The sequence below is a fragment of the Falco punctatus genome (genome assembly GCF_963210335.1).
Source record: "Falco punctatus genome assembly, chromosome: 1".
In the NCBI taxonomy this organism is placed as follows: Eukaryota; Metazoa; Chordata; class Aves; order Falconiformes; family Falconidae; genus Falco; species Falco punctatus.
In genome coordinates, this window is record NC_137580.1 from 122745951 (window position 1) to 122771890 (window position 25940).

Genomic DNA, 25940 nt, shown 5'->3' on the forward strand with positions numbered 1-25940 from the left:
GTCCCCAGATCTGTCTTGTAAAAATTGCTTTCCTGTAAATTTAGATTAATGAATAGAAGGATGTCTGGGAGGTGTTTTTGATCCCTGGCACACCGTTCATTATCAGCTTTTGCTCAGCTTCCCTGGAGAGCTCCCGAACAGGAGGGCTCCGGAGCCTGCTGCCGCTGCAGGGAGCCCAGGGTCTGCTGGCCCTGGTGTGCGGGGACCTTGCTGAGGCCGAGGGACCTCCTCGGACACGTGAGGGTGGCCGTGTGTGTTGGCTGGAGGTGCACTTTGCTTTCAGCTGTTGCTGTTACACTTTATTACACTAAACCTAAGGCGTTCCCTGCCCTTCCAAAGCTGCTCTGTTCAGCAGAGACGGAATTAATTTTCTTTTGATGAACTGGATAAAGGGTCAAGTTCAGTGAATTGCTTTAAGCTTTATGTGTAAGAATAGAGGCTAATGAATTTCTTTTGCTTTTGCTTTTTGAAAACAATATTTTGCACTTAGAAGTCGCTGGCTGCAATGATGATGAGGGCGGGCTCAGGCAACACCTGGGACATGTGACATTAAGCTGGTAGATGAATTTGAATGAAGCATGAACCGATGGGCTTGTCACTGCCCGCTTTGGTCTGTTTTCTTACAATTTCCTTATCTTCTGCTCCAAGTGACTCCTGCGCCTTTCTCCTCCCCAGAAAATGCCCTGTCTTTGAACACAATGAAGTCCAAAAGATTTGAGTATAGAAGTATAAAGTATTTAAATGATCTTTCAATCATTTACATTTACGGCATCTCTGTAACTCTGTATATGAGCACTGGTACTAAAGTACAGCGCAAACAGCTTTGTGTAACTCTTTTGAAATACTCAAAGCTACCTTTAAAAATAGGATTTGGAACGTGGCAGGATCCAGTGGGAGGGTAACGACTGGGGATTCTTTGCTTTTCAGAGTCTTTCAGTGCCATTAGGCTGGCAGGGAGGTGCTCACTGTGCTCAACCTTCAGGACTGTGTTTCCTTCCGTGTGTAATACTCTGGTGAAAACGGTGACAGTGGGTAAGGGTGGGGTTTGGCTCCAGGACAGCAGTATTGCAGAAAATGGTTGTTGGAATACCACCCCACTGCCTTTGAGTGAGTCCTCTACTGCAAAGCCACTGAAACAGATTTTATTTCTTTAATTTTTTCTTTATTAGCACAGACAGCACAGGCAAGAACAATTCTTAGGAGGTGTTGCAAAAAAGGAAGTTACACAACTTCTAAGAAGTGAATTTAAAATAACCAAGTCAGTGTGCATGTTCTCAGCCTTTTGTTTTGCTTTTCTTTATCTTGTAGCTAAAAGGATTAAAATCAGGGACAGAACAGACATCACTTCCTACTAGGATCTGTTTTGCTTAGTAGCACACTGAGGGTGTTTTACGTTGGCACCGCCATCACGGGGAGGCTGTACCTGTGTTGTGTCACACCAGGCAGGCGAGGTCATCTGCAGTGAACCCCAGTGTTCCCTGAGGCTGTCCCCCTCTGGGGACCTGGTGTCCCCACTGCCCTTGGGGGCTCTGCCCTCCAGGGCAGCCCCTTCACTTTACCTGAAAATCGGTCAGTAAAAATTCCTCCGTTGGCAGGCTGCTGGCCCCCGACACCGGGGAGGAGAAGCCGGTGGGTGCAGCGGCCGGGGGTGCAGGCGACGCATCACCCACCCTCACCTAGGGCAGCCCTGGGACCCCTTCCCACTGCGCCGGGCCAAACAGGTCTCTGCTGCCCGAGGTTTGAGCACAGGGATATGCATACACATACATAATACATACACATACACATATATATGTATATATGTATGTATATATATATATTTAGAATTAGGCGGGTTTTAAGCCACATTTCATTTCTAGGGAAGGCAGCTTCCTTTTCTACCCATGATCACGGATAATTTTGAGCCAAACTGAAGAATTATGGCACCACCACCCCCAGCGGGGTGCGGGCGACTCCCGCCAAGAACCCGGCCTCCCAGGCGCAGCCCCCCGCAAACCATCCGCAAACCAACCCGTCGGGTATTGTTGGTTTGCGCTTAGGAGTCGCTGGCTGCGATGATGATGAGGGCGGGCTCAGGCAGCACCTGGGACATGCGACATTAAGCTGGTAGATGGATTCGAATGAAGCATGAACCGATGGGCTTGTCACTGCCCGCCCGATCGTTGCGGCTGAAGGCCAAACCCCCCGCGCAGCGGCGTCACGGCGCCCCGGTACCGCGCCTACGCCAGGGATACACACACCGCCCCCACCGCCCCCCGCGTTGCCTAGCAACCGTGGGGCGGGTCGCTCCGCCCCCTCAGCGGGGCGGGGCCGGGCCGCGGGGACGGCACCGACCTCCCGGCGCCGGGCCAGGCGCGGGCAGCCCGGCGGCGCAAGGCGGGAGGCAGCCGGTGTCTTCGGTGCGGGGTGAGGGGCAGCTTCGCGGTGGTGCTGGGGGTTTCCACGCCGTGGCACCGGCGCGAGGGATGGGGGGGGAGACCAGACCCGTGCGGCGGCACCCGCCGGTGGTCGCGGCTGGACGCGGGTTGCGGAATTCCCCCGGACCCGCGGGGTTTGCTGTGGGCAGGAGGGGGAAGAGCATCTCGGCGAGCTCTGCCTGCAGTACCGGCGGGTTTGTGGTTGCAGGGAGCGTTTTGCAAGCGGGGAAGCGGGCAGGTACAGCGCAACCGTGCCGGGTTGTGTTTGGGGTTTGTTTTTTTTTTCTCCTGTTTGCCTAGGGAGGGGTTTGTCCCTCCAGGGCCACGTCTGCTGAAAGAAAGGTTGGGCGGGCGGTGGGAGAAGTGAGCAGGTCCGGGAGAGCTCTGGCAATACTCTTAACGCTGGGGAGAAACGCAAACCCATGTCTTGGCCAGCCATGCGTGGTGAAACGGGGTGTCGGGGAAGAAGGGGGGGTCTTGCTGCGTAGCTGAGCCTCACGCGCTGCTCGGGGCTCTCACCTGGAGATCACCCAGTATCTGGGCTTTAAAATCTTTAAAAAAGAGAAGAAACGAGTACTTTTTAAGGGTAAACGCAAGCAAGGGGCTTGTTGTGTAATTGTTTTCTGTGGCACTGGTGATGTGTTTGGATTGTCGTCACTTATTGTTAAATATTTTTTAACACCCAGCTGTGGTTCTGAATGCATTTGCTGGCTCTGGGATGCTGGTGACATAGTCAGGAAAAAATGATGCACGGTTAGTATGTGGCTGTCACACAGTCTGGTCTGTAACTATGGGGTCTCGTAAATAGCCCTCATGCGGGACCCGCATTACCCTAACGTGGTGGGTGAGGTGGTCCTGCCCCTGCTGAACTGAGTGGGGTCAGGCCTGTGTATGTGCTCGGCAGCATCAGCAAGCGGTTCACGGCAGAGCTCTTCCTCTGATGCTTTCAGCGGTGGGAGCATAGGAGGTATCTCGGTGTGGAGTTGCTTGTGTCTCTCTGAAACGCAGGCGGGCAGTTGTGCTTTTCTGTTATGCACAAGTGGCGTGTGGCAGAGATGCCGGGGCAGACAAATGCCATCCCTGCTCTGTGCCATGCTAGTGCTGATTTTTGGGTGGCAGTCTAATGTTACTGCTTTGCTAGTAGCAATATTCTTCATTTGTTCTGGCAGATCTATAGTTAGTGGCTTTGGGGGCACAGATAATTTATCCTCATGTTATTTGGCTGATTTAACTACTTATGTTAAGGAGGAGGGATGGTTGAGAGAACACTACTGAAATAGGTTCAAAATACGTTCTCTGAATGTGTACTTCATGGCACCTGTATTCAAGCCCTTATACCAGTATAATTTGTGACTCTTTCAGTCCCTTTTGATATGCTGTCACAGCTGTTCCCATTCAAAATGATCTTACTCCAGTCAGGTGGTGTGCTGAATGTGGGGTTGCACCCCAGTGATGGGACTAGACTGCTGTCCCTAATCATTTCTTGGTTCTCAGTAAGAAGTGAAGCGGTGGTGTTGGTGATGCGAGAGATTTTTCTGCCTGTGTCCCTTCTGACTTTTGAGGAGAGGGGAATAACATGGTGTCCCCACCGGGTGAGTTCAGTAGTGTGGAATGTTATTCACACAACTGGGTACAGAAGGGGACAGTGGATTTTCTTCTGGCTGTTTGGCAACATCTGCCCCAACTGAAAGGAGCTTGAGCTGTTCCCGATGCTCGATGTGGTAACCTTCAAGCAGTTTTAAAACTTCTTTTAATTGGGCTTCTTTTAACTTGTTGTTTGAAGAATTACTGCAAACAGCAGCAAGTCTCCCAGAAGCCACCTGACATACAGATGTTTCTCAGCTGTGGTTTCCTTGTCACGGCTCTTGCCACTGTGGTGGTTGGGGGATCTTAGCCATGTGCAAAGGCTGCAAAACAGAACACTTTCCATGCCAAAATGGGAAGGGGAATGAAATAGCTTTGCTTCAGTTATTGATTAACCAGTCCTGTGACATGTTAAGCACACCTTGATCTTAATTCTTTCAGTCTTTTGAATACAGCGTCCTAGTGAAAGATTTTAAATGGTTATAAAACTAATCATGGGTTGCTGTTGAATTAACCGTTATTCAAACATTAATATTCTCAAATGCTTCCCATATTTGGTTAGCTGAGCTCTTAAATTCTGAATTGCAGCACAACGTAATTCCTTTTGATCTTACTATAGGCATTTAGGTTGATAGCTGTACTGAACACAAAACCATGCTTTGGGCACTGTGTTGCAGCTAACACCACTGGTTAGTAGTAGGGTTCTCTGGGTATGGCTCTGCTTTGAACCCTGTTTTCGGTGTGTAAACTAATGTTGCTACAAATGTTTTTTACTTGATTGCCATCTGTTTTGTCTGTGCAGGTTCAAGGGTAGAACTGCCATCTGTTTTGTCTGTGCAGGTTCAAGGGTAGAACTATCTCCTGCCTACACATAGCTGTAAACTCTAAAATAAGCCATGTTTTGTATTTTACCATGTAAGTGAAAAAACAGTTTGTTGACTGTGCCAGAGTTTATGATCACTGGGTTCTTCATTTGTGTTTGTCATTTGTCGAGTGGTATGATGTGCTTGGCAGCCCTTCTACAATACAATTCAGTGCTTTCACTTCATTGTAAGAAACTAAAAAAGCAGGTACGTGAGAGCCTTTCTTTAAAAATAAATAAAATTACTTTTATAAATAGATGGGGAAACTGATTTTTTTTAAAAAAAAGCAGTGCTTGCAAACTTTGCTGGATAAAGGCTGCAATTCCAGTTATTCCTGCAGCAGAGACGCCTTAACCTGCGGTTTGCCCAGCCACCAGCTGAAGAGCAGCCAAGGTCCTGGAGCTCCTTCCTCCTCCTAATGAAGAGCTCTTCAGAGCTACTTCAGTATTTCTTAAACATGAAGTAAATTAGTTTTTAGGCTTGTCTGCATTCACACTGACCAATGAGCTCTGGGAAGTGTTTCTCTATAAACTAGAGCAAAGCCACATCCTTAATGATTTCCCTCTGCTTGCCAACGTAAACTATTCATCATCAAGCATGGCTGGATTTCTTATGGCGCTGGGGAAACTCGAGATGTTTCTCTACCTCTTGGGGTCTGAAGTTTCTCCCGTTCCCCAGTCATTCCTCCCCTCTGGAGACTGCAGTGTAATCTAGCCGGGGTGGGTGGGAAGACAGAAATACGATTTGTGAGGCAAAAAATCCTGTTTTCTTTGTTTTTCTTTAAATGCCTTTATTTCCTTGTGTTTGCTGGAGGCCAAACTTTTGCAGTATTATACAAAAGAAATGCAAATATTATAGTTTCCAGATTCTTTGGGGGAAGGGAATTTGATCAGGGCTCCTGTAAATAATTAGCTTAGACATAGGCAGAATTGTGCCTGCCTGGGACAGCATCTGCCTGTTCTTCACACTGGTTGTACTTAGCAATACTCTTGGGGATACTCGGAGTACCCTCCTCCTCGCCCAGGTGTGGAGCAGCGCTAAGTCTGCTCGAAGAGCTCTTCACCCATGTGCCTGCAGCACCTGTGGGCGAGTATGATGCAAGGGGTTTTTTTGCTATTTACTGAGTGCCCGACTGGGTGACCTTGAGGCTTGTCAAGGAAAACAAGTTAGCGTGTGAGCTCAGCTGTCTCCTGAGCAGCAAGCACCATTTGCAAAGAGCATCTTGTAACTTACAGACTCGGTTAATTAAGGAACTGAACTGAGAAGCAAGCACTGGACTGTGCTTCAGGCTTAAAATAAAGACATTTCTTTGCAAGCAGCCTCCAGCTCTCTTCGACATGGTAGAGGTGTTCATTTGTAGTATTGCTTCAAAATACCATAAGCTGACCTTCACCTCTGGCCCTTGGTTTTAAAGGCTGGTCTACGCTGGGATGTTTTTCGCGTGCCTTTTGCTGTGAACTGCAGCTCTGCGCTTCCTGTGCACGGGCAGCGCTGTGACATCCTGCCTGCGGTTGGCTCTGTGGACCCCAGACATGGTCTGCGTAGTTTTGTCGCACACTGTACGTGTCAACATAATGGTGACCACTGCTGCCTGAGGTGTGCCACCTTGGCTGGCCCCACTGCCCCAGCGGCAGGTTTAACAGGGGCAGGCCTGCACGTCAGTCCTAGGAAACGGGCCTTGGTAAGAGTTTGACATTTTCTGTCTTCCCTCCCTGTTAGTGCTGTTCTGACTTTAAAAATAGAAAGAGATTGTCTCATCTCAAGGCAAAGGCTTCTCAAGAGGGTTAATCATGTCACGTTTATTATCTGCTGCGTAGATCTTTTTAGGCAAGTATCGTGAATAATTATTTCTTTATTTAGTTGTATACCAGCTTTTTTAAACCAAGGGCTGCAGCACCCCTACGCGTGCAATGCAATGTTGACCATGGCTCACTTCGGCGGCGGTTGCTGAACTTGGGTGCCGTGCCCTGGAGGAGGGGGTGGCAGGCAGGTATCTGCTGTGGTATGTCCTAGCAGTTCCCTGCATGGGAAGGGCTGTGCCACCGGTCTGCCGAAGTCTGGCAGCTTGCACAGCACCTTAGGGATTCCTGAGTGACATCCTCATGGTATACCAGCATTGTGCCACTTCGCACCTCTTTTTCTAGGTATGTGAGAGAGAATGGAAACTGTCTTGCAGCTCAGAGCTGAAAGTGCCCTAATCAGTGTTGGAACAAGATGCCAAACAGTCTGGTGGGTTTTATTCTGAACTGTGGTTGATGTGCTGGCCCTGGCCGTGCTGAAGGTGAAGGGGATGCACTTTTCTTCCTAACACAGCAGTCTAGGATGTTTTTTCTTTTGCAAAGGGATGCTCCTTGCTTTGAGCCTCTGGTGATGGCTGATGAGTGTATGGCTGTCCAGTAGTGGGAAGCAGCCCAGGGAGTGATGGGGAGCAACTTCAAAGTAATGGGAAAGAGCCTTCCCGCCTGCCCCCTCTTCTCTTTAGAGAACCAAATTAGCAGCCTGCTAAAGTCTTTTAATGTTAAAACTTTCAGAGCATGAACAATGACCTGTGAAAAGGAGTGCTTGGATCTAGACCCTGTGCGTGATGAGGTCTGGCGTCTCTATTATGGCCAATTAAAGTGACAGGTAGCAGTGTAAACACTCCTGACTCCTGCCGTTCCCTGGCTGGCTCCAGGCTGCACACTGCCTTTCTCCTCTGCCTTGGAAAAGGCATGTCAGTTTGAACTTCCTATCCAGAGCACAAAGCAGTCATTCAAAACCTCTGTGCCCTCCACTCGTGTGGTTCAGCATCAACAGCCCAGAAGCTGAAGCTTGGTCTTTCAGTCAAAACCTGTTGTCCTTGACTTGCACGATTGTATGAGATACAGATGTTATCTTGCAAGGGAAGCAGGAGGCTGGCAGTGCGCTGCAGCACAGGCATGGCTTGCTCTCATCTGGGGACTCTTTGCCAGCTTTCCAGCATGCTGTCCAGCACTCGATCCTATATTTGGATTTTAGAAATAAACTTCCTCCTAGAAGTCCTTTCCAATACCCACAGCAGCTTTGTGTGTGAACCTTTGCCTTAAACTGAGCTTCAAATAATAGATTTGGGTAACCAAACAGTCAGAGGAAGATGTTCTGTTGAGCAAACTGACTTGTAGCCCTAGAATAGCTGCTTATTTGAGCAGCTTAGTGAAATAACCATGATCTGCACGCTGATAGGAACTCTTGAGAGATTTTGAACTCCCAGCTCTGTGGGGAGACTGGGTGCTCTTCCATGCTGCAGCAGGAGATGGAAGCAGTTTCTATGACTTGCTCCCTCCCCCGTCAGCCTACCTGCAAGCCATGCCGCTGCGCATGGCAGCCACTGCTGCGCCTTGTGCTTGGCTGCAGCTGTGTGGGTGAGAGCCGGCAGTGGCTTGCTCGGCTTCCTCATGGGCGCAGATGCACAAGTGTGGTCTTACTTAGTGCTTCTGCATTTTCCACTTACGTAAGTTTCTCCTGCTCCCAGTCGGATCAAAGGGTAGATCAGCATCTTCCCACCTGCCTGACAACTGAAGAGGAAAGGAAATATGTTGGGGGAGAATCTGTGCTTTAAAAGACGTTTGTAGCCCACTTGGTGTAAATATGCAAATGTTTGTAGAGGAGTGGCATTTCTAAACACACACTGGTGAGAAATGCTTCACGCCCTTCTTTGTTACCCAGGAATTAAGAGAATGCTTGCCTTCCAATGCAGTGGCTGCTTAAATAAAGGTGAGAGAGCCTGGATTTTCTCTGTGATGGATGTGCAGCAGTAAGTAACATTTCATCTGAGACTGCCAAGCCTGGCACACCTCCACGTGGCACCTCTTCCAGTTGCAGTGAGGTGACTTTTCCTGCACTCTTGCTGGGGAAAAAACCTGGATGGTGGGGGTGCAGAGACTCAGACTTGCATCTCCCCCACAGCGAGCAGATTCAGCTTGTCGGATGGGTGCAGGTCGGGGGCGTGATCCTGGTGAGGGACATGCCATGGCTGACATGCATGTGGCATTTCTTGTTTCTGGTTGCACGTGAGGGTTCCAGCTCTCGTTAGTCAGATTGCCCAGTGATGGGAGACTTGGATCTGCTTTTCTTCCCTGTCTTCTCTGGAATACTGGGAGGCTGTCTAAATGTCAGGGGTGCTGGTGATTTGGCTGCGATGGGAGTGAATTTTAACTAGGCTTGCTCTTCAGCGTGAATGTATTGATGTAGGCATGTCATGTAGCCTGTCTGTCAGCCAAGTTACTAGGTTTCAGCTGCTTTATGTGCATATTTTAGGGATTGCTTCCAACCTGGGAAAGCCCAAGTAGGTCACCGCAGGGCAAGGCAGAGCTGTTTTCCCATACCCACCTAATGCTGACGCCGCTTTCCTGCCCCACAAGGATCTGAAGGAATCTATGGGAATCTCTGTCTTCTGGCTCCTGCTTCTGTTTGGGGTGGCTGTGCAAAGGCAGGCTGTGCTTACTCATCTGGCTTCAATGCAGCCACACAATTGCCTCTTTCGAGGAAGGGAATTCATTAGTTTCTGTGAAGTGGCCTTGGATCTTTGGGCAGCAGGTGCTTCTATAGAGCAAACTGTTGCTGAATATTCAACAGTTGCTATACAAGCGTCTGGCCGACTGCCTGTGAAGCACTTGGGAGTTATCGTGAGCATCCGATTAGATAAAGCACAAAGTACTTACTGCTTTAAAGCTACCTGCAGCTATGTTGTGTTGGTGATATTTTAATGTACGATTGGTTTTGGGTTTATGTGAATCTTGCAAGATCATAAGCAGCAACTTATCTCTTTTGACTCAGCCAACAATGAAGGGAACTGCCTAGCAGGATGAGAAACACCGTGATTCATATTCAGGTTGTGAGAACCTCATTCTCTTACTGGTTTCAGCTAATGGCATGTACACTGGAAACGAATGACTCAGGACAGAAGTGTCGCCTAGTCTTTAACATACTGTTTAAACTCAAGTTAGCTCTTTCAAGGCTACCTGAATAACACCTGTTCTTGCTAACCTCTAATTTGATACATGAAGTACTGTAGATGCCTAAACTGTGAAGGAATAATTAGAGAGGTTAAGATGTGCAATCAGCCTTTTCTTTTTTGTTTTGTGGGGTTTTTTCTTTTAGAAGTTTTGTTTTCTTAGGTGTGGTCTGTAAGCAGCTTGTGCTAGATGGCATCATTGAAAGTATGGTCCTGTGTGAAACTGTGATCACTGAACAATTACAGCTTCAAATATCTTACAGCTTTAGTCAGTAAGGTGTGGATGCCTTTATGTGGATGCTATATGCCTAGCAATGTGCCCCAATTATGACTTCTTGGAGGAGCTTTCTTAACCTGTATTAGTTGTTTTGAAAGTGCTTTGTTTCCTTCTACTGGTTACTTAGGCGAGAGAAGGAAAACTTTTTGTTAAATGTGTAACTGAAGGCTGATTTCATCAAGGGAGCTGAAGAGACACCTCTGTGGTGTTATCCAAGACCCATGCTTTACAGGATTTCTGCGCTGCACATCAGAGCTATTCTTTGTGCCTAGAAATGCTGCATTATTAGGGGTGTAGTGATTCCCCACCCCTAAGCTCTTAAAACTTAATAGCTAAGCACATAATTCCTGCCCACAGAAAGCTGTCATGCAGGCTTCAGCACGGTGGCTGTCACTGGTCCTAGTTTCTGTACATCTTGCTGGAGCAGTGATCTTCAGCACTGATTGTAGGTGGACCTTCAGCACTTAAAAGCATGAATAAGCAGCTGATGCAGCTGCTGGAGCTGAGCCTCCCTGGCAGGATTGCTCATCAAGCTGCTTGCTTTGAAAGAGCGGGGGTCTTCAGTGTGTGATTTGGCTGCCAGGTACTCAGAAGAGCACCTGAGATGTGCCTCCTAAACACCCACTTTGTTTGTGCAGGTCTGTGGAGGAGAGGGGGGCTGCTGTGGTGTGCTGCGTGGTGTCTGCTTTCCTTGCTGTGAGGGAGCAGCGGAGGGCAGCTGAGGGGGAGCTTCTCAAAGGAGCTTGGCTGACCCATGCTCTGCCTTTATCCAGTCCCTGTCAGTCCCTGAGCTCCCCACAGGCCGATGGGACCAGCAGAAGGGAGAACCAGCTTCCAGGAGGAGTTCCAAGTCTTGCAGAGAGGCATTTCAGAAGCTGTAAAGCAGGTGTTCAGGCTTATGATGGGTCATTGCCTCCAAAAGCTCATTTCTTTCTTTTTTTTTTTTTTTGTTTGGTTTTTTTTTTTTTGTGGGGCTTAGAAGCGAAGGTTTAGGAGCAGAGTAATTACGCTTTTTAAAATTAATAAATGGTACTGACCAGCATGAGTACTGTCTGCACTGTACCTATAGATCAGCACTCTAATACAAGTAAATATGTGAAGGTTAGGTTACCAGAAAGTGACAGGAAAGAAAAGTGAGCCCTTAGCCTTTATAGATGACACTGCACATTTAATTGCTAATGGACTTCTTTTAAAGAGCATCTAGGCTCCTATTATTAGAAATAGCAAATGTGTGGTGTTACCTACAGGGAACAAAAAGGGAGTCTGTCATGGTTTTCTTGACCTTTACTTTCTTGTGTTAATTTGTTTAATGCCAGTGAGATTTTTCCTGCTGTAAAAACTTGCTTAAGCAGAGAGTTCTCCAAGACCTCTGAAGAAGGCATGCTAATGGCGAGGTAGGGCTGAGCAAGAGCGGTTTCTTCCTTTCCTCCCATGATTTGCGTACTCCTACTTCAGTGCTCCACTGTGTGCTCTGTGCCTCTCTCTTTCCCTCCTGGATCAGACTTTTACCAGCTGGTGCAATTCCATAACAGCAGCCAGGGCTTTATTGCATTAAACTTTTTAAGAGAAACAGGAGCTCTGTGCCTGTGGGGCTTAGTGTGCAGGAGAAAACTTTGGGGAAATGTTAGATAAAGAAACACTCGTGGATACTTCTGAAACTTCTTAATTGCTCTTAATGAGCTCTACTTTTTTGACACCTACTGAAAAGGTCTTATTGCTTGTGCTGTGTGGATCCCAAGGTACTTTGCAAAGAGCAATGGTGTCATTATCCCTTCTTGCTTGTGAGGATGCAAGGTGCAGGTCAGAAGACAGTGCTGAAGAACCTGGGGCTATAGCAGGGCCAGGGCACACTCCATGGCTGGTGTCAGACCTGGCAAACCACCAGCTTCTTGCAGACAAGGGATAGTGGCCATGCTGAAGGTGCTGCGGCTCAGAGCTATCAATTTGATTGCATGAGGCAGCATTGCTTCAATAAATACTACATGGCACAGACCAAGAATAAATCCTTTTGGACACCTCTTGGAGCAGTACCTAGGGAAAGTTTCAGGTTTAATAAGGCTGATGCAGAAAAGTGGGAGAAGGCATGTGCACACGTGTGCTTATTATTGTATGGTGCTGAAGTGACTTACTGGAATTACTTGTGTACCTGGAAGACCTGTTGAAAGCTCACCTAGAAAAGCATCCAGGTATCTGCTCTGAGTATGTACCTAGAGATTCACACTGCAGGTGAAGCTGACCTTTTCACTGCTTGGGTGTTCGTTAGTTAACTAGGTTTGAGCAGGTGGGATGGTTTTGAATTTCTTAAACCTCCATACGCTAGGAGTTTTCACAGTCATATAAATTGGTATTTCAGGAAAAATGGAAAGTGATACCTTCTAGCAGCAACCATTTCTAGTAGCAGTTTTTGCAAATCTTAAAAACCTGCACCGTCTGGCTGACTCCTCTCATGTTGAGGTGAAAAAGGCACTGAGAAAAATTGGTGTCATCAGCATAGAACATCGCTAGTTCTGCAAAAGGGGATTTTAGCCACCGTGGTTCTAGCATAGGAGTGTCCAGAGGCTACAGGGGTTGACTTGAAGCGACTCTGCTGCAAGCAATGCCACTGTAAATGTGTCCCAGTGAACGTGCTTGCCAGAAGGGCAGCTGGTGTTTGCAGTGGTGCCAGGCTGCCAGCACTGTGGGCTTCCTGGGGAAGGAGCTGGACAGGATGACAGCTGGACCTAAATATGAGGTGTATCCATGAAAGAAATGCTTTGTTACTTGCACTAGTTAACTAAGCCTTAATTGCATGATTGTCTTAACTTGCTGGCAATAGTTCAGTGGTATAGCTGCCTGTGGAGTTTACAGGTGAGCTTTGCAGCGGAGCTCTGAGTCAGAGCATTTGCAGGACTTACTCTGGAGTCATTTGTGTCACGCTGAATGGGAATTGTCAAAGCAGTATTGTGTTGTTATGTATCAAAGGATAGAGTAAAATCTTAAAACTGTATTTTTTTCAGTTAAGAATTTTTATTTGTCCCTCAGGGAGAAGCAAATAGAGAACAGCTTATCTTGGCTATTGTGAGTGTTCATGGGGCAAGAAGGGGAGGGAGGAGACAAACAGCTAGAGCAAAGTGTTGCAGTAATGAGAATGATGTCTTATTTTAGTTGATACTTAATCAAGACTTGCAGCTCCAGGAAGCAGGAACAGATGGCTTTGGCTTTGTTTTTTTTCCCTGCTCTCTTATATCTTTGATTGTCACCAAGACTTACCATAAATGTTTTAACACCTGCCAGCTTTTTTTTCACTGTATATTTTTGCCCATCCTCGAAGACAGAGTAAACTGTTAGACTTTTCAGGCTTGCTTTTGTTTAATTGATAACATTAATCACAGAACAACTCTTAGTGACTTTATGTATTCTTTCAAAGGATGCCTCTTTTATAAAGCAAACTTTGAGGATATTTATTATTTCAAGTGCGTTTTGGTAGTGAAATAGGGCAAAGCTGACTGCCTTTTATACCTGGGTGTTGTGTCCCTCTGCTATAGAAGAGTCGGAGATGGTATTTGAGCCTTTCTGGAAGGTGCCAGGTTCCTCAGGGGCTTCAAGAACTGGCTTTGTAAAGCACATCAGCCTTTTTGGTTTATGGCTTTTATCTAGTGTCACTCTTGCTTACCAGGGCATCCAGAGTGGTTTATTGCTTCTCCTGTATCCATCTAACTGCCTTGAAGGATGATCTGAATTGACTCCCCATTCTTCTTTTGCCAGGGTAGCGAAATCCAGGACTGCACCTACTTGGACAGTGAAAGCGCCTACAGTGAGTCGGAGCTCTTCCCTGATGACGACGCGATGACTCTAGCACAGCAAGAAGTTCACCATGAATCTGACATGGACAGTGCTATTGAGAGCGCCCAGAGCTCGGAGGCCTCCGACGTGTGTCGGAGCGAGGAGAAGGACAGTGTGCTTGGTGGCCTGTTTCTGCCTGGTGACAAGTGAGTGGTGGTTTTGCCCCATGGCACCCCTGTTTTGAGGCATGTGCAAAAGGACCAGGGAGGAAGGAATCTTCGTGTGACTAAACCATACTGTGGGAGGCTGAGGATGCCTGAAGGATTTAGAAACTTAATATCAATTTACAGTGTAAGGGAGATGGATGTCTAGGTCCCCTAAGTGGCTTAGATAATTCAGTCCTGGCTCCTTCTGGCATGTTCTGCGAGCACTCATGGGACTTGCATGTTGTGTGTTGAAGTGTTGGGTCTCTCCAGAATGGATCACTTCATTAGCATGCCCCAAAACTTAGGATCTTCTGTGTTCCCAAAACCTTTATATGCTGAATTAAAACAAATACTTCCTGCAAAGGAGTGCAATATGGGCAGTGCTACTTTAGTCTTTTGTAATCTAGTTATCTGAAAACGTGGGCTCTGCAGATTTGCTTTGCAGCTTTATGTACCAAGTTAATTCTGTGTTTCTAATTTTCCATAACCTTTAGTGTGCAACAGTAAATTGTGTTTAACACGGGGTGTCCTGGCATGTGTGTGTGTAACCATAGCTTGCTGTTAACACAAGATGTCTCTGTAATCCTAACTTGACTCTTCCCAGGTGTGTACCTGGGGCTGTTGCTGAAAGCTGACTGGGGGCAGGGAAAGGACCCAACTTGATTTAATCCTGCTTTGAACTGAGTTAATGCAGTACCACAGGACGGAGCTCAGCTGGGCTTGCTTTGTAAGCCTCTGCCCTGTCTTCCTTATTTTTGCTTGTCTTGATTTGTGCCTCTTGAGCTTCTTTCACTGCTAAGACAGTCCTCCTTCTCTCTCCTGGGACTCCTCAGATGCTCTCAGTGCAGCTTCATTCCTACCCTCCTCCCAAATTTCCCAGCTAGCTGAGATCTGGCCTTCTCCCATTTGCCCAAGCAATCCCAGAGACTTTATCAAGATAATTCCTGTTTTCATCTGCTCTTTATCAATCCTGTCTCCTTGCCTTGTGGTGCCCAGTTCTTCAAAGTACCAATCCTTGCGGTGACTGACTTTTACCCATACTGTGTTTGAAATTAGGATCTTTCCTCCCAGCTGTGCTGTTCAGGCTCTGGTGAAGGGGGTGGGGGAGGCATTGTGCATCCTGTACTCTCCTTCTACTGAGGGCAGGAACTACTAAGAGCTATTGTGCTACTACTGATAGATCTTGGTTTGTCCTCTGAGGCCCCCTCAGCTTTGGTAAATCTGTGGGAAAACGCTTGGGAAGCTTCAGGCTTTTATGTTAAAAGACAATAGAGATTTTTACCTTGGCCAAACCATGATAGCTGCTTGTTGAAGAAGCAGGTGGGCTGCGTATCAGGTGTGTCAGCCCTGTGAAGTCCTGCTCTGAAGAACAGGAAAGAGCTTTTAAAAGAAACAAACCTGAAAAGCATTTTTGCAATCAGACAGTGTTAGAATGGGGAAAAACAGCTTTAGAAAAAAACAAACCTGAAAGCATTTCTAAAATCAGAAAGTATTAAAATGGAGAAAACTGGCTGCTTTTAGCAGCTCCCTTGAAAATGACTGTGCAATTCCTAGACAATTTCAGCCTGTGGCTGGTTATGAGTTCAGGATCTACCGTGAGCATGGACTTATATAAAGTTTGGCAAAGTTTAGGAATAACTACAAATTAAAAGTGGATCCAGCAGTGGTGACTGTTTGTGTAGCTGCCGTAAAAGAAATTTAGCCAGGCAATGCACGAGGGATAATGGGCTACTGTTCCAGTCTGTTGGCAAGTGGTGATGTTCCAGGGCTGTTGTGCTGGAAAGTGGATTTTATGGACAAGTATGTGTGATCAGTCCTCAGCTGGGATGGTAACTCACCTCCGTCTGTGGTGGAAGTGTTATGAGGAGCTTCTTCCTAAACTGAGTTGGTGTAACAACATGGAGAGATGCAAACAGCAGTTGGAGTTACCCAGATCTTAGCAATACACAGTATGTCCGTGGCACAGCAGCTCTTTAAGAATAGATGTTTGTGTGATGTGTTGAGCTTCTCACTAATAGATCTCCCAGCCAAGAAGCCTTGGTAAGTTCGATCTATTTCTAGCATGAGTATTCCTATCTTCATCCTTTAATAGTGTGCCAGGCTTGACTTGCCCCAATTTCTGTTAATGTGAATTAGATAAATGAATTGCAGGTTATAAATGGATCTCATCAAAACAGGAGAAACAAAAGAGCATACATCTGAAAAGTTGGCAGGCTTCCTCTTCTACTAATTGCTTTTGGAGGAAGGGATATGCAAATAATGCTTGCACCATAGGCCAGAGGAACACTGTTGCATCTCTTGTTCACAGTTCAGAAATGTAGTATTACGGGAAGAGGAATCTCCCTGTTTGTAGAAGTGCAGGGTATGGTTAAGAGGCTCTAGGCAGATCCAGAAGAAACCTAGGAGGCAATACTGTTGAGCTGCTGGAGAACATCAGCTGGGAGCTACTGTCCTGTGGCTCAGCTAGTGGAGTTGAAGATGCAAGCACTGTGCACTGAAGCAGAGGGGGTGAAAAATTTAACCCAATCCGCACAGTGTCAGCGGACTGAGTTGGCAGACTGTACTGTATTGAGGCACTGGATTCTGTTTTGTAGTAGGAACACAGTAATGTGTTGGGCAGCTCCAGGGCTTCTGAAGTGGAGTATGTGTCTCAGGTCTTAGACTTGCATTTTCTGTAGGGAGAAGTTTGTTTATAAGAACTTGTATGCAAATTTATTGGATTGTCTGTTGGAATGCCTTACTGAGGTGAGAGCTGAGCAAATCTGTGTAAAATATCTGCCTCTGCAAGATAGCATGCTGCATGACTGCAGGGTGGTCTGGACTCTGGGCAGGAGAATCACCATGCACCCTCTGCAGCAAACTTACTCTGTTGTATTAGATGTGATGTGCTCAAAACTGCTCTGCCAGGTGCTTTCCTATGGTGCCTGGCTCTGCTGATCTATACCTGTATGCCCTCTCTCTCTGAGGTCACAGGGTTCTGCCATTCCCTGTGGGTTTGGCATTATTTTAGGTACTTCTCTGACAGTAAAGCAGCCTTTTCCTGTGGCCCATCTCCTCTGAAAGACACGTTTTGTCATGATGGAAGGAAGGGTGGGAACCCAGTCTCCGTTAGGTCACATCAGTAGGTGACTCTGGCATGCAGTGAGCTGAAGTTTGTTTCTGACCACACAAAAGAGAGTGTGGCTGGAACTCATGGGGTGTGGGAGAGGGTTTATGGGGATTACTGGGAAACTCTGATTGTGGAAGAGAGTGACAGCCTTTGTCTTGTACCTGTTCTTTTTGCTACCCCGTGCATTTCAGACTTATCTGAACAGTTCCTGCATTCAGATCGGAAGTCCCATAAGCAGCGATCTTCACCACGACATGGAAATGGTGACTGAGGATTGTTGAGGTGTGCTCTTTAAAGTGAAATGGTTTGTGTTGATCCAAACCTGCCTCACAGGTAGTTTGTTCATAGATTCTCATGCTCTTGTCTTTCAAGGCACTGTCAAATACACATCAGATGTGTTTAGGGCTCTATAGTTTTTTAACACAAAGTGGGTTATAACCTCAAATGAGGAGACAAGCTGTAAAGGCGGAAGATTCCGTGTGAGGTGAGATGCTATCAAAGTCTGCCTTCGAGACGTTTTGACCTCTTGTTTCAGGTCAAGTCCTCACAACCCTTCTGCAGCATCTGACCTCTCAACTTATTCCACCGCCTCTCTGATCAGTAATGAAGAACAGTTTGAAGACTATGGGGAAGGAGATGATGTGGATTTTACTCCCAGTAGCCCATGTCCTGATGATGAGACCAGAACCAACGCCTACTCTGACCTTGGCTCATCTGTATCTTCCAGGTTGCTCCTTATTCATTAACAAACAGTTTTTCAGTTTTGTCCTTCTCTGAGCATGGGTGACCATACCAGAGTTTACACTGGTTACGTAGACTCATCTTAAAACCAAAATGTTATCCATTCATTTTCTGCCCTCCAACTGACAGGCTACATTTATTAATAAGAGATATAGTAAATATGTTGTTTCTGGTAACCTCTGTTGGATTCTGTTGAAATAACTGGGCTGTTTTGCTTGTAGAGATTTTTCTATTGCAAACTGTAGGGTTTCACAGTTATCTGCTGCAAACTGGAAACCAACTGAATGCTATCCACCAGCCCTGATACAGCGGAGGGAAGATCTGTGAGAGAGCTGCTTCTCTTTAGTGTTCTGATACTACAGATCCCTTGCGCTAACCTGTAAGGTGAAGTGCTGTATATGGACAGGGGGTTATTTGAAATAAGCATCCATATTGACTTTGAATGTCTTGGAAAACATAAGCAAGTAGCTGCTGTCTATTAGGAGCTGGAAATGCCACTACAGTCCACCAGATTCCTGCATGTGACCTCAGTCTCTGTAGCTTTTACATCCTGTGGCCAAGTCAGTGGCTGATTCCCAAGCAAGGGAATGGGTGGATAGGGTTGGGGAAGAGCCAAGTGTGAAGATGCTCTAGGATTTGTCTGCTTGGATCGATAACCGTGAAGGTCTTGTGCTTCATTGCCAACACAGGACAAGCTCACCGCATCCCTGTGTTCCGCATGCAACCCCCATGTGCTACCCTCTGTTTCAAGCACTTCTGCAATCCAGCCTTGCCATCTCTGTCGTGCATGCAGAGCCAGCACCCCTCTCCAGAGACCCTTCATGATGATGGCTTGTGTCCTTCATCCCCTGTTTCCTCAGGTCTATGCAGCCCTTTCCATTCTCATTCCTGGGGTTCTGTGCACTTCATGCCATGATTGCTGTCTTTTATTTGAGTTTATTTTCTCTTTATCATGCCAAGAGCTACTGCTATCTCCTCTTTAGACCTATGTGCACTTCTCCCTCCCTCCCTCATTCTAGGGTTCCTTCCGTCCTACCATCTGAGGGGGTTTGTGTGACTACTTCTTACCAGACCACTCTGTTTTTCATCTTCCTCTCTTTCCCTTGGAGAAAAGATTCTTCAGGTTGCATGCCAGGCTCTAGTCAGAAGGTGGACAGATTTAGGGGGGAACATTGCTGAGGTGGGACATACTCATGTAGCTGCTTTTGCTACATGCATCGCATGGACTCTGTATACCTTTAGCTGTTCTTCTAGTCACCCAAACTGATCCTTTTCACTGACACCCAGAACATGTCCTGTAAAGTCTCAACTTGGGTAGACTTGCCCTAAGACTAGCATTCTCCATCAACAGCTCTGAGTTAGATGAGCTGTGGTTAGAGGTGGCTCCCCAAGTCCTTCATCTGCAATTCTGACACACAGACATGCAGTCAAGAGGAAAACCTGTTGTGAGTTGGTTACTATAGCCAGTAACATCTCTCCTTTCCTGCAAACAGCGCTGGCCAAACACCCCGAAAAATGAGGCATGTTTATAACAGCGAGTTACTGGATGTTTACTGCTCACAGTGCTGCAAAAAGATAAATCTACTCAACGATTTGGAAGCCAGGCTGAAAAACTTGAAAGCAAACAGGTAAGCAGCCTATTGCACTGCTTTTAGCAATGCCTCCTTGAAATGGGACTAGCTAGTGGCAGGAGGAGAGGAAGCAAGAGTCCTTTCCTTCCCTGTGTCCCATTCTCCCATTCTGTCTTACATATGTGGTGTTCTTACAAAACAGTAAGAAATTCAGACCTTGACATTTAGCCTGAACCAAAATGCTGGTATTCATTACCTAGTAAGTATTTTTCCGACTTAAGGTGCAGATAGCATTAATAAACTCAAATATTTTAAGCAATGAACTCCTGATTGCAGAGTGAGAGTGCTATTTCCAGGATTTTTTCTCAGGAATTGGGGTCTGCTGCGCAGCTTAGTGCAGATCTACAGTTAGCTACTCTTCTCCGGGTGGGAAGGAGTGACCTGGCAGATCCTTAGCTAATGCATGCAACCTTACATAGGCCTCTCCTAAAGCTGTTGGTCAGCAGAGGTACTTCATTCCTGTAGGAATTTTTTTGTCCTCAAGGGAGCTTGGAAAAACAATGAATCCTATGGCAGAAGTTACTTTTGGGGTTCTGTGCAATTTCAGCTTTTTTCTGACACTTCTATCTCTGCCACTTCATCTACTTCTAAACTGTACTGAGCACTTGGAAAGAATCCAGTGCTTACAACAATCATCTAAGGTTTTTGATGGAATTATTTTGGTGGGCTTCTAGCTCCCCCTAGAAACTGAATGTAAATCCTGCCTGTCTTCATAGTCCTTGGCACAGAGCGCACTGCACTGCTTCTTCTCTTGATGACACAGCAGCATAGTATTTGATATGAACAACGTTCCTGCCCTAGCAAGGAGTCTGCTAACACCCAGACTGTGACCAGCTGGAGCATTGGTAATTTTATGAGTGAGGCTATATGTACCTGGCTGAAAGAGAGCAATGCTCTGACAAAGAGCTGTGGGTCTGTGTGCTGCACACAGAGATGAGACATTCTCTTATCAAGATATGCAGCTGGATATTTTGATTTGGTTTGAGTGCTTTTGTCTGAGGTCTAGTCCTTCATTTAGGTAATACTGGCCTGTGGCTGCAAAAGGGAACTGTAAAAATGGAAAGGAAGCATCTCAGTTCCTGTACTGAACTGGGAAGCATTATGAGGAAGGATAAACTGTTTATAAAATAATCTAAAAACTGGGCATCCAGAATAAATGTCCATCACTAACTCAGTGTCCCTTTGTGGTGTTTCTAATGTTAGTTTCACTCTGATTTACACTGACAAATCTCTGCTAAATATAACAGTATTTGCAAATTGACTCATTAATGATCACAGTAATTTGTGGCTCCACTCATCTTAATGTTGTTGGTAACTGCAGCTTTTGATTAAGTTGCCTAATAGTACTGTTCACGGAATCATTTTCTTACTCTGCTAAAAAAGTCAATATTATGTTTCATTGTGCAATTCAGCCAAAGTTTAAGATTGAATCCAACACTCAAATAAGTGTTTAATTCCTGTATCATTCCCTCTGTATCCATGTAGCCCTAACAGGAAAATATCAAGCACAGCTTTTGGAAGGTAAGAGTCTTCAACTTTTTTATGAATACATGTGGAATCAGCTGTAACAATTCCATAAGTGGGGGTGGGAACGGAGAGGAGGAATAAGTTTCAGAAAACAAAAATGTACCAAGACAAGTTCTCAGGGCCTGTATTTGGATAGAGATGTTACAGAGTACTGAAGTCACTGCTAGTCTTGAAGCAGGCCCCTGAACTGGAAAGAGCTCTGGTCAGAACACAGATAGTTGCTTTCTTGTCTGCCAGCTTTCTTCCGTTTATACTGCTATTCTATCAGTCCAGCTATTGCTTCTTTCACCCTCATAATGTGGCCCTTTTTGTTATTGTTGCCAAAATGCAAAGGAAAGCAAGAGCATCCCTTTAAAAAGGACTTAGAGAACTGTAATATTCCTTTGAATGAACCAGCCCTGGGCTGGGGAGGGCTTTAAGTTTCAAGAGTATTTTAGATGAACTCCAGTGTTGTGTATTTGACACAAATCTATAGTGGGAACTGCTTGATATTTCCTTTTTTCTGTTTCTTAAATAAGTTTTTACTGTGTGAAATCTTCTAGATTAACTGTACCAACCAGTGTGCAGTGGTGGCCTTATTTTAAATTTCTAATAAGGCAAATACAACTCAGTACGCAGTGTGAATAAGGCTGAGTAATTTTTAAACTATGTTAGTGCTGGTGGCAGATTCTATCAAAAGCAACAAAGAACCCTAGAACTAATGTCATTTATTGTGCTCAGTATGACTTCATTTAGTTACCAGTCCCTTGTAAGACTTCAACAATTGTAATTGTCACTGAAATGATTACACAGATTTTAGCATCAGACATTCAAAGTGCAAAGCCAGGCTATAAGACAGTGCCCAGGCTTTCTCCTTCATCCTCATCAAGTAAAATAACTACCCTTCTGATCTTTCAGACAACTCTTCCACAACAGTAACTTCAGCAGCAGTAACGGCAGCACAGAAGACCTGTTCAGAGACAGTATAGACTCCTGTGATAACGATATCACTGAAAAGGTGAGGAGCTGTGTGCACTAAGGTTACTGTACCCAGCAGAATCCTGCTGGAGACATGCATCAACTGACAAAGCTCTCTTGCTCACAGTTGCCAGTGATCTGAAGTAGCTCATTGAAAACATCCTTAATATTTCATTAATATTGTGACTTCGCTTCACAAAAATGCAATAACTGTGCAAGTACACACCTAGGCATTGTGTTACTTCTTTACTGTATATTTACATTGATAGCCTTCAAGGAAAATACAGGGTCTGGGCAACTCAAAGTTTCGGAGCTTGATTTCATCACTGGGTGAATTTGCAGGGAAATATGCTCCCCTTAAAAAGGGTAGCGTAGCTAGATGCCAGTTAGGAACAGTGAAGGGATGTATTAAAGTTAGATTCAAATTCTCAATTCTTTTCCATGTCCCCTTCCAGGTAACATACCTAGAAAAAAAGGTGACAGAACTGGAGAATGATAGCCTGACAAATGGTGACCTGAAGAGCAAGCTGAAACAAGAGAACACACAGCTAGTTCACAGGTAATAAAGCACGGAGCCAGGTCTCTGCCATGTCAGAGCAAAGCAAGAACAGAGTTGTAGGGAAGGAGCAGCTGTACCTGTAGACTATGACCAATTCTTCTGCCTCAGTGCTGACAGGTAAAAGAAGGCTTTATCAGAGAAATCCAAGTGGACTATTTTCAGCGAGCAGAGGCCTTACAAGCAAGTTTCTTAGTACAGAGGTGTTACTGACTTGTACAGAGGAAACTTGTCTCTTACAAGACAGGTTGCCCCTGGTTTGTTTTTCTTGCACATAGCAAGACAGAAGGCTGGGTCATAGTCCCAGCTTCTTGAGACGGAGAATGAAAGAATAATAGATGAACTGATACTACTTAATTCTAAATGAGAGATATTAGAGGAGGTTAAATGCTAGCAAAGGTGGTGAAGTAGAATGACACAAAGGAATGGGGAGGAAAGGGAGAAGCAATGAAGTTGCATGCTTTTGTTTTTTTAAAGTACTTGTAAAGCTGTTAATGAGATCTGGTTTCCTTAGAGTTCATGAGCTGGAAGAACTATTGAAAGACCAAGAAACATCAGCAGAACAGACCCTGGAAGAAGAGATAAAGAGACATAGAGAAGCATATAGCAAGTATGAAAAAGAGAAGGGCACTGAAATTGAACTGCTAAATACAAGGTAACTAACATCTTGGTGCCACCCAGTCAGAACAGAGTAAAAATTCTTCTTTTCTTCATTTTACTTTGCATGGAAATGTAGGCTGTTCACAACCAGACAGTGCACAGATGGTTACAGGTTTGTAGTTCGGTAGAGTAGCTGTGCAGTTGCATGTCTAATGCCCAAAAGCTTGGAGGATGCTTTACATTAATGCTTTAATCCACGTGGCCCATGGAGACAGCTTAGCTGGGTATTTGGCATGGATTCAAGGAGGGAATTGTGACCAGCTGTAGCAAACACTTGTGTCTGCAATTGTTTCTTCATACTTAATTCTTTTTAGATACCTGTTGTTAGAAGCATAACAGTCTGAGGGTCAGTCTAGCATTTTTGGCCCTAAAAACAAACAAAAAGCACACAGTAGCTTGTGATTAAAAAATACTAAGATTAGAAGGACTGTCTTGTCTGGTCTCTTTATCAAGTGCAAGTGAAATGACTTTTTAAAGCGTGCTATTTTGTGTGTCTGCATTCTTGAAGAGGCATTTGCTGTAGGATTTTTGTTGTTGACGCAGGGTTCAGCAACTGGAAGAAGAAAATGGTGAGCTGAAAAGCACTGTCACACGACTGAAATCGCAAACTGAGAGATTAGATGAGGTAACAAAACTCCTGTGTGCTTGACCAATTTAACAGTACCTTGATTTGTGTAAGAGCAAACTCATATAGTGGTTGACCCATCTTCTTTAGTTTGCCTTCCCTAAAGGAGGTGACTAATGGAATTGGAACTTTGGTTACCTTTAGTGGCAGGAATGCCCAGAGACACATGCCAGCCTTAGGACCAGCTGTGTCTGTAGATTTGTGTTGTAAAACTGAAGATGGCTCATGCACTTACGAGCTAGCTATGAAGTTCCCCGTTTGTTCTAGGAAAGGCAACGCATGTCAGATAGGTTGGAAGACACTAGTCTGCGACTGAAGGATGAGATGGATTTGTACAAGAGAATGATGGACAAGCTGCGGCAGAACAGACTGGAATTTAACAAGGAGAGGGAAGCCACACAGGAGGTAGGTGTCAGGAGTGGTGTAAGACCAGGCAATTGCATCTCATCTGCATGGAAGCCCATCTGAAAAGAATGGACAGGCAGAATGAATGCTGAAAATGCAATATCCAGTGAATGTATTACTGGGTTGTGTTTCTATGGGAGGGGTACCCATAGTGCAATGAATGCTGCAAGAATATCTCATAAATGGCAATCCCTGACCCAAAGGGTTTACAGCTCTTTGAGAACTTGCAGCCTTGAATGTGTGCCCTAGCATTTCCTTTACTATGTTTGCAAGGGGAATTATACCGCTCAGACATGAAGCTTAGAAACCAGAGCCACTTTCGGCTTTCAAGAGGTTTAAGTGAACTGGGCTTCCGTAGAAGAGCATGTGGCTGTATTGTAGGACTGTCCGGCCTCAACCAGGCTCACAGAGAGCTTGTGTCAGAGTACAGAGGTACAGCACAGAGATGGGTGCGTACAGGGAGGTCTGGTTGTGCAGGGGCTGGAGAGACATGGCCTGCTTGCATGCCCACAGCTCATTGAAGACTTGCGGAAGGAACTGGAGCACTTGCAGCTGTACAAGCTGGAATGTGAGCGTCCTGGACGTGGGAGAAGCTCTTCATCCAGCGTGAGTGAATTCAATGCCAAAACCAGAGAGGTGGAAATGGAGCACGAAATAAAACGGCTGAAGCAGGTGAGCAGGGAAGGGCCTCTTGATCCGTGTATACAGGACTGTTTTGAAAAATGTCTATAGCTGCAAACTCTAGCGCACTGTGTTTAGATTCTCACATAAGACCTGCATTGCATCTGACAAGGACTTCTTTGCAGGTGATGTAAATTGTGCACATAGGAGACATCTATGATTCAGGCAGGGAGGACTGGTCAGTGCTGATAGGAGAGTTGCTGTTAGCTTGCAAACTTGCAGCCTTACCGTATGCCATCCAAGCTACCTGTGATTTTAAAAATTTATTTTTTTAATGAAGCCTGCTAGGAAGAACTTAAAAGCAATGTCTCTTCATCCTTAAATAGGAGAATCAGAAACTTCGTGACCAAAATGATGATCTTAATGGACAGATCCTAAGTCTTAGTCTTTATGAAGCTAAAAATCTCTTTGCAACGCAAACAAAAGCCCAGTCACTGGCTGCTGAAATTGATTCTGCATCAAGAGATGAGGTAATACGCTTTTCTTAAATCAAGTACTGCATCCAAAAATATGCATTTTTCGGTGTAATTAACTGTCAAGGTTGAACTATCTGAAGCTGACAAATGAACAACAGAAAAAATCTGCTTTGCAGATCAAGTGTGTTAGAAGATTGCCTTAAATCTAAGTGGTTTTGGATGCTGCTTTTAATATAGCTCTTCCATTTGTGTGTCTCAAAATACTGGCATTATTAGAATCTCGGTGAAGTGCTTTATAATGGTTTTATTTTAACATCTTCTATCTTACAGGGTATTGTGATATTACGACATTAATTTCATACAGAAATTACCATAGCTAGTCATTTAAGTTTATACTTTGTGTTCTAGATTTAGTTCTAAGTTCCTTCAGTAACAAACTTGCACTTAGATCTAAATTTGACCTATATATTCCCTGTAGCAGAGCTGAATTCTTGGCAAAAATAGGTGGTGTGCAAATAATAGTCTGATAATGCTTTGGAAGATATTATCAG

At 45.4% G+C, this 25940-nt stretch overlaps 1 protein-coding gene across 3 annotated transcripts in view; it reads left to right on the top strand.

The window, feature by feature from the left end:
* Positions 1–25940, top strand: part of RAB11FIP4 (RAB11 family interacting protein 4) — a 177402-nt gene that overhangs the window by 105897 nt on the left and 45565 nt on the right. The window contains exons 1-12 of one of the 3 annotated variants that reach the window (XM_080380993.1): positions 2291–2406; positions 13858–14081; positions 17726–17917; positions 19425–19559; positions 21048–21083; positions 21987–22086; positions 22502–22605; positions 23117–23257; positions 23806–23887; positions 24155–24292; positions 24806–24964; positions 25300–25443. In XM_080380993.1, coding sequence (XP_080237119.1) covers positions 13939–14081; positions 17726–17917; positions 19425–19559; positions 21048–21083; positions 21987–22086; positions 22502–22605; positions 23117–23257; positions 23806–23887; positions 24155–24292; positions 24806–24964; positions 25300–25443 — 1374 coding nt within the window. In that variant the 5' untranslated portion in view covers positions 2291–2406; positions 13858–13938. Of the gene's footprint in view, positions 1–2290; positions 2407–13857; positions 14082–17725; positions 17918–19424; positions 19560–21047; positions 21084–21986; positions 22087–22501; positions 22606–23116; positions 23258–23805; positions 23888–24154; positions 24293–24805; positions 24965–25299; positions 25444–25940 lie in introns of those variants that run through there. The other 2 variants (XM_080380991.1, XM_080380992.1) reach the window with 2 other exon arrangements.